Source organism: Grus americana, chromosome 5, assembly GCF_028858705.1.
Source record: "Grus americana isolate bGruAme1 chromosome 5, bGruAme1.mat, whole genome shotgun sequence".
In the NCBI taxonomy this organism is placed as follows: domain Eukaryota; kingdom Metazoa; phylum Chordata; class Aves; order Gruiformes; family Gruidae; genus Grus; species Grus americana.
In genome coordinates, this window is record NC_072856.1 from 6,897,138 (window position 1) to 6,911,176 (window position 14,039).

Below are 14,039 nucleotides of genomic sequence, written 5' to 3' on the forward strand. Positions count from 1 at the left end.
CATAGAAGGCAGAAATATTAAATAATGTTCCAGGCACAAAACAGCCCAACTGCCATCAAAACAGAGACATTATACCCAACTGGAAGAAAATTAATACATTATATATTTCTGTATTTTCATATCAATGATTAAACAAGAGGCTGGAAAGGGTCAAGTGCAGAGCTGCTTTCTGTTCTGCATTTTCTATGTAGAGTGTCACTGAATAAAAATATTTCCAGAAATGAATGTTGTGGTTTATATTTTTAAGATACTTCTCACAGCAATCCTTTCTCATTTTCTGGTCTGCTGAATGTGACAACATTTTTCTTTTAATACATAACTGATGGTTCTACTTCACAGCTGTTTGCTCTGACATCTTAGCTACTATATTCTAGCATCATTTTATGCTGACTGATGGTGAAATATCGGAAAAGTCCACACTGCCAACATCAGAACATATATCCAAATTTCCTCATTCATCCTCATAATAATCCTGAATGCCAATCACATTTAACAGCCTCAGAAATCTGGGTTGTTCAGCCAATTGTTATTATCTTTTCAATTTAGCCCTATTACACAGCTCAGTCACCAAGCCTAGCCCACAGAAATATTTCTTTAATCCCTCTAGAACTGGCACGTGAAAAGAACAAGAGGCTAGAAAGGAGGTCAGTGAAACAACACTTGTGCCAACCCACAAGCAGGTTTACAACAATTTACTGCTCAAGTTGACACAAAGTCAATGCAGACCCCACTGCAGTCCAGTAATTGGAGAATTGTAAGATGGTTACATACAAGTCTTAGTGTATTTGGAACACACTTGGGGTCTTCAGAAGAACGCAGACTCCACGAATGCTGCTGAAATACACGAGCACTCGTATTTTAATCATCTGCAACCCTGAATTCCTCCTCCACAAGTCTATCCAAAACTCATTCTAACACTAACCATGAGAAATTAGCTTCATTCTACTTACAGAAATCTAAAGGTAAGTCTGGACACAATACCCATGGCACTGGCCATGCACGACCTCACAGAAAAATTTTGGGTAAAGACACACCAACACTGTGCTGAAAAAAGAAGAAGGAAGAAGGAAGGAAGAAGGAAGGAAGAAGGAAGGAAGAAGGAAGGAAGAAGGAAGGAAGAAGGAAGGAAGAAGGAAGGAAGAAGGAAGGAAGAAGGAAGGAAGAAGGAAGGAAGAAGGAAGGAAGAAGGAAGGAAGAAGGAAGGAAGAAGGAAGGCCAAAAAAAAGACCGTTTTATAAAGTACTCCAGGTCTAGATGCTGAAAACCCCGCAATATGCAGAAAAAAAACCTAAGAAATTAAGCCCAGAGTTACAAAAAAAAAGTTTAGATATGTAAAGACAGACAGGCATGCAAACAGAAAATTTAAATTCTTAAATGATGTTGGTTCTCAAGGTTGCAAGGTACTTATGCTAGATATTTAAGCTTCCCTCACAAATACATTTCTTGCAAGGGTTCAGTCTTGAAAAAGGTGAACATCTCAGTGTCTCTTTCAAGACTGAACTGTCAGCAAAATCCATAGCACATCAGGGTCTACATAAAATGTAGCAGCAATCACTGCTTGGACTCAGAACAGTAGTTCAGCTGTTAGAACATTAACCTAGCACAAGGACGATCTGGATTTCATTACCTCTCTGCCTGAGAGGATTCAAACCAACGTGTCCCACTGTGGGGAGAAGACTCCATCTACCAGGCTGCAGGCTGGGATGACAGGATTCTCCACCCCTTCTGCTGGAACTGTACCACTCCTCACAAAATAATTAACAATTCATTGGATGAAAGAAAAAAGCTGCTGAACCATCTGTGTTGTATATTAACAATTATGAGATAAAGTATGCATTAAACAAAAAGTCTTTGGAATAAGAGTTGGAAACTAAGTCTGTCTTCTGGGAGGAATCATGCAGCGCACCAAGAAAGAGAAGTCTGCTCCAAGAACATTGTCATTCATTATTTTATAGTGTGTTGGTTCTAGGCTTTCATATTTCTTACTGCTTCTTCCTTCTTATAAAGACTATCAGCCAATAGCAAAGGAAATTGTAAGAACAAAATTTTCAATGAAAAAGCATCAAAACAGAATTTTCCCATCCCCTACCTGTTTTCCATTAAAATTATATTTTTCAGTAAGTAATGGGGACTTACTGAAAGAAAAAAACAAACAAGAAGTTGATCATCAAAGTTCTATGATTAATGTCTGCTTTGTTCATATTTACTTTTGAGAAAAAAGCAACGCCTTATTCTCTGTTCAAGTATTTGAAATGCTACAGTCAAATTAAGATTGGTATTAGAATAATCAGTTTTTCCAACGTAAAACATGTAACTTCATTACTTGTGCTCTTACAACTTTGCCAGATATCACATTCATATAGCATAACGTATTATATGCAAGTTAAAGACTGAAGACAAAGATGCTAACACCATGAGTTTCAGAATTACAGTTATTTTGAGATGCAAGAATTCCGCTTTTGAGATTTCAGTTTTTGTTGCAAATACATGTATTACATATAGTACTGGGTTTTGACTGGGATGGAGTTAATTTTCTTCATAGCAGCTCCTGTGGTGCTGTTTTGGATTTGTGATCAAACCAGTGTTGGTAACACAACGGTGGTTTAGGTATTGCTGAGCAGTGCTTGCACAGCTTCCAAGGCCTTTTCTGTTTCTCGCTCTGCCCCGACAGTGAGTAGGCTGGGAGTGCACAAGAATTTCGGAGGAGACACGGCCAGGACAGTTGACCCCAACTGACCAAAGGGATATTCCATACCATATGACGTCATGCTCAGCAATAAAAGCTAGGGGATGAAGAAGGAAGAGTGATGGCATTTGTTTTCCCAAGTAACTGTTGCGTGTGATGGAGCTTTCCTGGAGATGGCTGAACACCTGCCTGCTGATGGGAAGTCGTGAATGAATTCCTTGGTTTGCTTTGCTTGCGTGTGCGGCTTTTGCTTTACCTATTAAACTGCCTTTATCTCAACCCACGAGTTTTCTCACTTTTACTCTTCTGATTCTCTCCCCCATCCTACTGTGGATATTTTATACTTATAAATATTTATAACTACATGTATGCATACACCTAAATTTAATACTTTAGATATGTACAAGTTCACATTCTATTGGCATTCTAACAATGAAGTAGCTTTGCAGAGTCAATAAAGGTGGCTTAAACATGATTGGAAGATACCATATTAAACAGAGCGTAGAAGGTGGAATGGACTGCATCAGTGTTATTTTTTTAAATATTTAATCAAAAAGCTGTTGTCATCAGGCCTGACCTTTAATCCTAATATTTTATTCAGCATTAATTCATAAGAGGTTCTGACTGTTATGACAAAGTTCTAAAGATTAAACAGTCGCATCAGTTTACAGACACTTCCCAGTTTACGCATCCACAATGCATTTCTCAAAGCCTTTGGTACTTTGACTTGAAGGCAATTAATCAGTAATTCAACAATTACATATACCTTACTTAAGTGTTCAGTCCCATAGCTGTTGATAGGAATGAAAGAGACTCGACATCTCAGGATCAAAAGTTTATGTAAAACAGGAAAAGAAAAATTTGCTACTGTCAACAATAAGCTTCCTATTCTATGGCAAAACATTAGGAAGTCAGTCACATGTAACTGGGGGTCTTCAGATACAGTCCGTAAACACAGGACTCTTGATAGGTGGGCAAGTCAGACCCAAATTATGCCTACAAACTATAAAGACAGGGGCTGGGTCCCTGTTTACATAAATATAACAACATTTCACATGAGACTATATAAATGTCAAAACCATTCCTGGGCTGCATCAAAAGAGGTGTGACCAGCAGGTCGAGGAAGGTGATCCTGCCCCTCTACTCCACTCTTGTGAGACCCCACCTGGAGTACTGCGTCCAGCTCTGGGGGTCCCAGTACAGGAGAGACATGGAGCTGTTGGAGCGAGTCCAGAGGAGGGCCACGAAGCTGATCGGAGGGCTGGAGCACCTCTCCTATGAGGACAGGCTGAGAGAGTTGGGATTGTTCAGCCTGGAGAAAAGGCGGCTCCGGGGAGATCTAATTGCGGCCTTCCAGTACCTGAAGGGGGCCTACAGGAAAGATGGTGAGGGACTGTTTATCAGGGAGTGTAGTGACAGGACAAGGGGTAATGGGTTCAAACTGAAGGAGGGTCGATTTAGATGAGATGGTAGAAAGAAATTCTTTACTGTTGGAGTGGTGAGGCACTGGAACAGGTTGCCCAGAGATGTTGTGGATGCCCCATCCCTGGAAGTGTTTAAGACCAGGTTGGATGAGGCTTTGGGCAACGTGGTCTAGTGGAGGGTGTCCCTGCCCGCAGCAGGGGGGTTAGAACTGGATGATCTTTAAGGTCCCCTCTAACCCAAACCATTCTATGATTCTATAATCCTCAGTTCTTTACAGAAATACCAGTAAGAGGACATAGAATAAGGAAGAAAGGGAGTCTGGAAAGACAAAGGTTTTATAAACCAAACTCTAGCAAGGAGTTCTCTATACTGCACCTCATTCCTGAGAGATGAGGTTGTAAGGGTAAAGTCTTCTTCCTGGAAGAAGGCTACATATGTCTTGAATTAATGAACTTAAGGGCAAATGAGGGCAAAAAAACCAAACTGGCTTTAGACAGCAGCTTACATATTTTCCAAAACAGAAGAGCAGCTTTTCACTAGCATCTCCAGAAACTTCCACTAAGTAGAACACAGTGAGTTATCAGGCAGTAGAACCAGCGCCTGGTCACACTGCGAAGGAACTTCTAATTGAACCCTATCGGACAAATTCTGAATAGTGACGGTATTCAAAGGAAACACTACAAAAGCAAGTATAAACGAGTGATCAGCTCTGAACATCTATGACCTCACCTATCACTACTTTTTTTTTTTTGCATAATTTATACCATGCCAAACTTTTGTCATCACATATTAATCCATCAGAATTTAGATGAGAGAGAAAAATCCTTCAAAGCAACCAGAAATGTGATTCCCAAATATTTTGAAGATGTTAAGCAATACTTTTTATCTTCCTCATTAAACTGTAATTTACCCAAGTCTGTAAACAGTCTATGTATCATCTACAGCCTGCTAAGCCAAACAGTCAGAAAACATTTATTTGTTAAGCAAGAACAAAGACACAAGTGTTGACAAGACACAAGTCACAAAGATGCCACTATGGAGAGCAGATTTTCAAAACATATCACACATGTAGGTCCCCCAATCCAAATAATTCCAAGATACAGTTTGGGGGGGATGAAGTGAGGGTGGTGTTGGTTGCTGTTTGGTTTTTTTAAGCTTACTCAGTGGTGGTGAACAATGACAGAAGTTAACTGATCTGTTCAGTATCTACAGGGAGTCAGCATATAAACATGAACTGACAGACTTCAAAGGTCTCTTTTTTTTTTTAACAATAAATTCTAGCCATTCTTTACCTCTTGGTTTTATTTTCAATAGGAAACTTCATTCCACTAAGAATGGGTCCCTTTGTGGCTCCCCCCCAGAAAAAAGAAAAAAAAAAATCACATAAAGTGCCAGAATGAACAGATGCAGAGAAAATAAGCTTTCACAAGCACTAACTCTAACCTGAAGAAATGAGACAGTAGTTAGTTTTCAGTACCTATTCAAGATTTAGTTCTATGATGAGACAGGGATCGAGGATGCCATTTCCTTTGTTTTTAAACTTCACAGTTCAGCTACGAGTTGCCTACACAGACCTCCTTACCAAACTGGAGTCTAAACACAGCAATAAGCAATCAAGCAAGCATTTTAACATTCCAGAAAGATCAAGCCAGATTCTAATGGCTTTGCTGATCTATGTCCAGTTCTGCCTACCACTCAAATCAACGTTAATAATGAAAAGATGACACTGAATACCAACTTTGCTTGCTCACAATTTATAATCATGCCCACCTCATTTTTATCAATACATCTAGCAGTAACTCAGAAATAAAAGTTTTAGATACATACAAAATCACGTTGGGTTCAAGCAAATTTTCTTCTGGAATCAAAAGCATGCTTGGAGATATTTTAGAATTAAAATATTTTGATTGATATTCCTATGACTTGTTAAAAAAGTAGAGCTCTATTACATCTAAACCAAAACAAGTCAAACAGACAATTTACTGTTCGCCCACAAGTGACTCGACCTTAGGAGAGAGAGAAAGTAAGACTATTTTTGTCCAGCAGAGATCTGGTATCTTACTGAAAATTGTAAAGGCACTAGTAGAACCAGGAGAGCGCCTGACAGTTGATTTTATTAAGCTTTTAATTCCTAGTAAGCTGCAAAATTTTGCCATATTTGCATAAATATATTTCACAGCTTAGAATGTAACAGTAAGAGCATCACAACTGACACTGCCATGCAACAAAATGCAAGAAAACTGGCCTGGCTTACAGAAACCAGCAGTGTCTCCTGGTGCTGGATGCTCAAGAGGAAGGAAGAAGTTTCATGTACACTTAACCGTGCCTTACTTTCTTCGCCAGTACAGTATTCAGCAATGGGAAAGGGTATAGACTTGTGGAGGTCATAGAGGTAACATCCCTGAAAGTTCTGCCTCCTGTCAAGTAAAGCATTTTCTGCAATCTACATCCAGCGGCTCAGAATCAGTAACTGGATATGAAAAAGGTGAGCGCTTAATGCATATTGCAGTGAAGAATACTGTGACTTTTGCCTCAAGGAGCACCTTTTGATGCTTCTAGGAGGAAATGAAGTGAGCTTTCCCAAATGGGGAGCATGTATACATCTCACAAGAAAATCATAGCAACTGTCAGTGCTCAGGAATCTAACCTTAAATGTCATGTAAAATCTTCACACAATTTTAAACCTTCTTAGTCACTGAATTGACATATTTATCCTTCAGTCTGTGTACAGATCCACACATAATCTTGTGGAAACTTGAAGTGGTAAGGTCTATGCAGCACAAATGTTAATATCCTAAACATGGCTGAGCTTTTGAGTTTGTTCTTGATTTGAGTGTGGTTTACAGAAAAGACTAGCCAATGAATCATCTGATTTAAATGAAAATCAGATTACTTTTGGTAAAAGCTTGGGCCATGGCCTAAGGATGACCTTATCCTTCCAAAATATAATATGATAAAGTCCAGACACAAATATGTTCTTTTCCCCCATCCTCTGGGCTGATGTGATTACCATAAAAAAGACCTCCTATTCCCATCGACAATAGAAAAGAAGTAGTTAATCAGTAAATCCATGAAGACAAAGGTCTTTGGAAGACCCAAATAGGTAGAAGTTTACAGAAGTTGAAGGGGGGGTGCGAGGAGGGAAAACGAGAACCTTCACTGTTTTGAACTACGAAGAATTTTAACAGGCAGCCCAAACTCTTTCAAGCCAATGAATCGTTACAGACACCTATAACTTAATTTGCTTTTTAGAAGAGGAAAACGACATTGTTTGTGCTGAATAATAAATCTGCTACTTTTTCTTGTGTACTTTAATAAGGGAGGACCCTTTCTACATCATAATAAATGCTTAGAGCAGGATTGGTTTTGGGGCAGGTTTATGCCAATCATTCAGTCAGCATTGAGACTAAGAGTAATTAAGTTGGATCCAAACACAGGTTATTCTAATGGTTCTTGACTGAATTTGAAGAAGGAAATCTGAAATGGTGAAGACAAATGTATGAGTTCTGGATATCTAACCCAGCTAGTGCCATTGTGATATTGTTAATCAATTTTCATGTGATTTTATTCAGAACCAGAGGTACAGAACGATAAGCAACTGGTATCACTACAGACCGTAAGACAATGAACACATTTGCCCACAAACTACCAGGGGCTGAAGAAGCCCAAGCCTCCCAAACATTTCCATTTTTGCCACCCATTACACATGCTTGCTTTGTGTGACACAGAGCTGTACAATGCCCCACTGAGGTCATGATTCTGTCTGCTTCTGATCCTGGACTTAGGCATCCCTCTCAAGAGAACTTAAAAAAATTTTGATCCCACTCAGAAATGACTTTTTGGATGAAGGAATTCCCAATTGCTAACTGTGGTCTACTGAGAATTTCCTGAATCTGGCCTCACACCTCAATTATCCCTCTAAACTCTACCATACTATTTGCCTGTCCACAATGGTACTTAACTAAATCCTTCTTCTGGCTCTACTTGGTGTACAAGACATTGCAAACAGTTAAGACGCACACTCTACCCAAAGTGCAGGGGCACTGAACCTAGGAAGTCAGGAACAGTGGGCTATACTGAAGACCAGAACCCCAGCTATAATTAGCAGAAGGCTACTGCACAAGATGTAGGCCAATTGTCAGTTATCTGACTACTCAGAAAACAAATCTCTCTATACCTTAGGGGAAAAAAAAAAAGAAATCAGTCTTGGAAAAATGTTTAACTGTGTTGGTGCAGTTTTACAATTTTCAATTAAAACAGCCATGCATTCGTCAAACTAGAAACATGGCTGTCCAAACAGTCTAAGTAAATTTTACATAGGTTTACTTAAGCATGGTACGTGCTAGAATATTTGCAGCCACAGCAGTATTTACCTCTTCTCTTTTTTTTTGTACCCATTCCTTATGCTTTTCTTCAGCTATCCTTTTCCTCCTTTCACATTCTTGCTTTTGCTTCATCTTCTCAAGCTGTATATTCATTTCCTAATTAAAGAAAAAGTACACATCTTAAATCTGTGGTGACCATCTACACCAATACACTCAATACTGGAGACAGTGCTGCAGTTAAAACAATGTAAGCATTAGGTTTTGAAATTTTTCCTTCATTAAGATTTTGGAAAATATGGATGACAGTCAATACAAATATTATGAAATACAATCAATGGAAATGTCTGATTTTTAGAATATGAACTGGAAATACATGTTTTAATTAGGCTTTGGAAACAATTCAACATAAGAAATCACTCCTCAGCTTATTTTAATGCCCTTTCAGTCAGTGGAATCTTAATTCGCAGCAGTACTGTCCTACAATACTTAAAATTTACACAGTGTACTGCTCTGCATTCAAGAAGGCATCAAAAGCTAAATGAAATATTACTCGTGATTTTTAGTACCAGAACTACAGGAACCTTAGGGCTTAACCCAAAGCTTATTGAAGCCAAAATTCTTGTAGATTTTAGCAAACTTTGAAACAGGAACTTTATTTTGAAGATGAGAGAAGAAATTCTGAAGTATTTTATCTTTATAGGACATAAAGTGTATACGCAATCACTTACATCTCTCCAAGGAAATGAATCGATAAAGGAAAACCATGACTAAGATAACAATTTGAGATGTCTAGCTTCTCTATCAGTAGCATTAGCACAAAGTGCTATTTTTCAATGAAAATTCTACCTTCAAACATAGATAGATGGAATTACTTCCATGAAACTGATTTTATGGCCCCTACACTGCAGCTAGTTTCAGAGAGAACCCCCTCTCCTTATGACATTGAATTTCAATTTAGTAAGACATCAAGAAAAAAACAGGAGCCTACAGAGAGCTCAAAGAAAATACAATACAGGCACAGTTTGAAAATACAGTTGTTGCTGTACTGAGGCAAAGTTACAGCAACTAACACCTCCTTCGAGTTCTGAGACATCTGTATTGCAGGGATCCTGGTTTCATAAAAGGTGACGGCACTGTAAGTACCTTAGAAGACCCCATCCGCTATCCACTCCAAACGTTTATCCACGTTTCCAATGTTCAGGGCAGACTCGGTGCTGCTGTCAGCAACAGATCTGGGACTTCTGTTTCTTAGGATATCAGTTTAGAATACTTTTTATATGCAAATGTAGTAATACATTTTTATATCACATCGCTTGTTCTCTTCTGGCATCCTACAAAAAGGTTGATTGTATTTTTTCCCTGATATAAGCTATTTCAGTTGCCTATGTTGCAGTTTAACACCTAATGTTTTCAAAATCTTACCAATTAAAAATAAACCATTTACCTATTCCACCTTTAAGTAATGCTTGTCCTATGACTGCTCTTAATATATATTTCAGAAAGACATCTTCTAGATTACATTTAGTACTATATAAATGCTATTGTGTAATACACAAGAATAAATTGCATTGGTTCCTTATCAAGACCACGTGAGAAGTCCATACACAAACCACACTTTCTACGTGACGCCAGAAATTACTTTGGCTCATTTTTTGTACTTAAAAAATCAAAACAGGGAGACACAGCTAACAAACTGGAATCTAAAGGGGAAGTCACAAAATGTGTGGTGAATATTAGCGGATAAAAACGTATTCCTCAAGTTTAATAAACTATTTTGGTGTTATGCTGACCTCTAAGAGACTGTTCCAGAACCTTCCCGCAGTGTTTTATAAACAGCATGAGATAGCCGGCATAAAACAGCTGTATGTTATATTCACTTTACAGATAAAGTGAATCACAGAAAGGTTAGGGCATTGCTCAAGGTCAAATAGTAAATCAGTAACTAAAGTGAGAAATGATCTAACTTTGATGTGATTGTTCTAACCATTACCCAATACTTCCAATTTGATTTTAAACAACAGTATCATCTAATCAACTGCAACTACAAACATATTAATCAAGAAAAGATACAGCGCTCTCCCTTAATTCCGCCCCAGCCCCACTATTCAAGAACTGTTTATTTGCAAGGGGGCAAAAGATGGAAGGAGGGAAAGAAATGCCAGGACAGGGAAACCTATCCTGAGAAAGGACACCAAACAGATTTATAATTACACACTAAGTGGGTAACAACACTGTACCTCATATCTCGCCAAGTAGCTTGGCATGCTTACGCCCAGCATACGCCCTGTCATGTTTTACTACCTACATGCAGGCATACGTACCCATGATGAAAATCAAGGTACCAATTATATAAATGTTTTAATCCTTTAAACTTGAACCATTACCTGACAGTTGGATAAGCAAAATATTATACAGCACCACTTCAATGAAGCATAACATTTAGCAAAAGAGAATGCATGCAGCATGAATCATGTCGGCATTGTCAAACACAAACACTATGGAGGCCCAAGACACTAAAAAATAATGGATAAAGCTACTTGTGCTCCCACAACCGAAAGAAAAAAATCCTCTATTTTGGTACTTGCTGTCTTCTATTGACTTAACATCAAGCTTATCAGATATATTCACCTCTGCAGCTCTAGCTTGTAAGCGGGCACGTAGTTCCTTCTCTTTGCTAATGAACCATTCTTCCCACGGTGAAAGATTGTCTTTCAAAGGTGACTCTTTTTTCCTCCCTGCTATTTCAGAGTCTTCAGCCTTCCTGAATTAAAAACAAGAAATGTAAAAGAATATTATCTGCAATATATTCGACTGAAAAGTTAAGCAGTGCTACTTCCTTGAAAAATGACATTTATAGTATATTGCGACAACAATGACATTACTTTCCTACTTTCTTAGTAATCTCTAGAATGGAAAAATGGCATTTATAGTGTACCTTTGACCATCCCCCTCATATTCTACTTAGGAAATTCTAGCTTGCTAGTGATTTTTTCCCTCTGTTCCAAACTGTGGGACAGATTCAAGCATTACCTTTTACGAACTAAACAAAAACCCCAGAAACATCAAAATGTCACCTTCCTTCTCACATATGGAAATCAAGGGAAATCAGAATTTAACAGTACCATGCTGTCCTTGGTCACAGAGAGGCTCCATGTGTCAAGTGGCCTTTAGCATGAGCAAAGGATAATCAAGAATATTTGTTCTTCTTTCAAGTCCTATAGAATTGGATTCATGATATCAAGCAATCTCAGCATTAAGAATCCATTCACTCTAATAGGCAGAGTTTTCCACCCTAAAAAGCTTTCACAGGAAACATACTTAAGAAATATGGCTTGCATACAATACCTGATGATATTATACAAGGTTCTATTAGACTTTTAATAGGATACCTTGCATAACTCACTCATAACTTCTTTACTCATTAATAACGCAGCAATCCTAGCCCCAGGCCAGAAATATCTTTTATAACATTCTATACGTGTACAACCTCGTAAGTAAGTATATTAGGCTTTAAGTCAATGAAAATTGAAAACATGCCAATAGATTTCTTTATAAGATTTCTTCTATCTTAGAATTTTTTCTTAACAACAAAATAGTGAAACTAGATTGCACATTAGTACTTTATATGGACATATGGGCTCTGGAAATACCTTCCTACATACTTCACTACAGTGACTAATTGTGTTTGCTGAATTCAAGCTGCAGAAGAGGCATTCAAACAAGCATATTATGTTAATGCTCCTGAAATAAATCTTTTAATCATAAGATATCTGGGTTTTATCACTATAAAAATATTAAGTGTTCACAGGGAATAGCAATACTCTGTTGGAACACATGTTACACTCTAGTAAATCACAGAAGTATATTCTAAACATACAAAACATTTGGGGACAATGTCAGTGCTAAGGAGTTTTGTCCTACTCTTCTCCATTGTTGTTACCCACATGTGTGTGTGCTAACATGACTGTGACATGTCCAGGGGAACTGATTCACGCTGAAACTAACCTGCCAAAGGGTTGTTTTCCCCACACAGAATCAGCCCCCAACTCTCTTTACAGTGTGCTGCCACAGAGCTGTGGTAGCACAAGGGCACTGGCACACGTGGACAGAAGCAGCACAGGCCAAGCACTCCTGAGCCCAGCCTGGTCCAACACACTCTGCCCACCCTAGGGCTTTTATGCTACAGCGTTAACACAGACCAAAAATTTAACAGAGACAGTCTTTAAACAGGTATGTACAATAAAGGATGCAACTTAAGAAGGCATAACAACACATTTTGTCAGAAAATAACTCTCCTGAAAGTTTATTAAAGATAAGGATAAAAGTATTATGCATTCAAATTCAGGAAAGCAACGCAACTTTGTCCAGACTTGATATTTTGGGCAGGGATACTTCCTCAATACATTCTTTTGCTACACACGATTTATATTATGGCACTTTGTACTAGAATAATGCTGCCATATTAGACCAACCTGAGAAAAAGCACTGGTAGAAGGAATGAAGTAAGAAAAATAATATTTACTATGTGTTCTCCTGTACCAGTAATTATAAAGTTCAAGCCTAACAGCTTCTCAAAAAAATAATTCAAAGTAGTAAGTTAAAAACTTGTTGTATACACTTAAGAAATAACAGAAAATGAAGTTTAAACAAAAACACAAGCTGAACACAAAGAATCGCTAGAAGAAACATGTCTCCTCTTCTGAAGTACTGCATCTAAAGCTCTCAGATTGCACCAGAGCACAGACTGGAACCCAGCCCTTCTCCATGTACATCCCAGCCACCGGTCGCAGTCTCCCTGGCACACTGATTATGTACTTTGAGCCACACAGACCGTGAATTTCATGCGACCTTTTTCTGAAATGCTAGCATGTTCACAGCTATGACCTTCCTCAGAATAATTAAAATAACAGACCTCTCAAAGTATCACATTCTCAAGTGCACATTTGTATTAAAATAAGTACCTTAAAGAAAATTAGATACATTTGGCATTAGAACTGAAGTCTGATTAACAGAAAACACTGTGATTATCATTTACCATATATTCACTTAAGTCACGCCATCAAACGTAACACTGATCCACAAAGAAAGTATGAAAATGCCTAACATAATTTCATAAGGCCTTGTTTTCAGCTTTTCTCTTTTGCAAATATTGTATTTCCCACGTTAAATGTCTGCCTCCGGCTAATTTTTGTGTAGCTTTAAGAGGACGACAACAAAAAAAAAGACTCTTTGAGAGAGTGTGTGCATGGGGGGGGGGGGGGGGCGGTAGTGGCTGTGTAAGAAGAAGTGTTTTTTATTATTATACCTTTGAGATCTTGGCAGTTATACACGGAAGCTGCTATATGAACATTTGGTAGACACTTATTAGAACACAGCAGCAGTATTATTCAGATGCAGTGTCTCCATAAGTGAAGTATATATTGTGCCCACAGAGTTTAATGAGATTGTTCCAACTTGGGCCTTAACAGAGGTCATCTTCAATTGCATCTTACCACTGCCAGGGAACACTGCAGCAACAGGCCCAAAAATTGAGAGCTGTTTCAAGTAGCATCTCAAGCTGCAAAGACACATAGTGGTTTGAACTAAGTGCTACAGAACTTCAA

At 38.3% G+C, this 14,039-nt stretch overlaps 1 protein-coding gene across 3 annotated transcripts in view; it reads right to left on the reverse strand.

Annotated features, from left to right (window-relative positions):
- The window catches only part of CCDC34 (coiled-coil domain containing 34), a 63,394-nt gene that overhangs the window by 48,125 nt on the left and 1,230 nt on the right, over positions 1-14,039 (reverse strand). For all 3 annotated transcript variants that reach the window (XM_054828772.1, XM_054828771.1, XM_054828774.1), the window contains exons 2-3: positions 11,065-11,197; positions 8,485-8,592 (exon numbers count right to left, since the gene is read on the reverse strand). In XM_054828772.1, the coding sequence (XP_054684747.1) occupies positions 8,485-8,592; positions 11,065-11,197 (241 nt within the window). The remainder of the gene's footprint in view (positions 1-8,484; positions 8,593-11,064; positions 11,198-14,039) is intronic.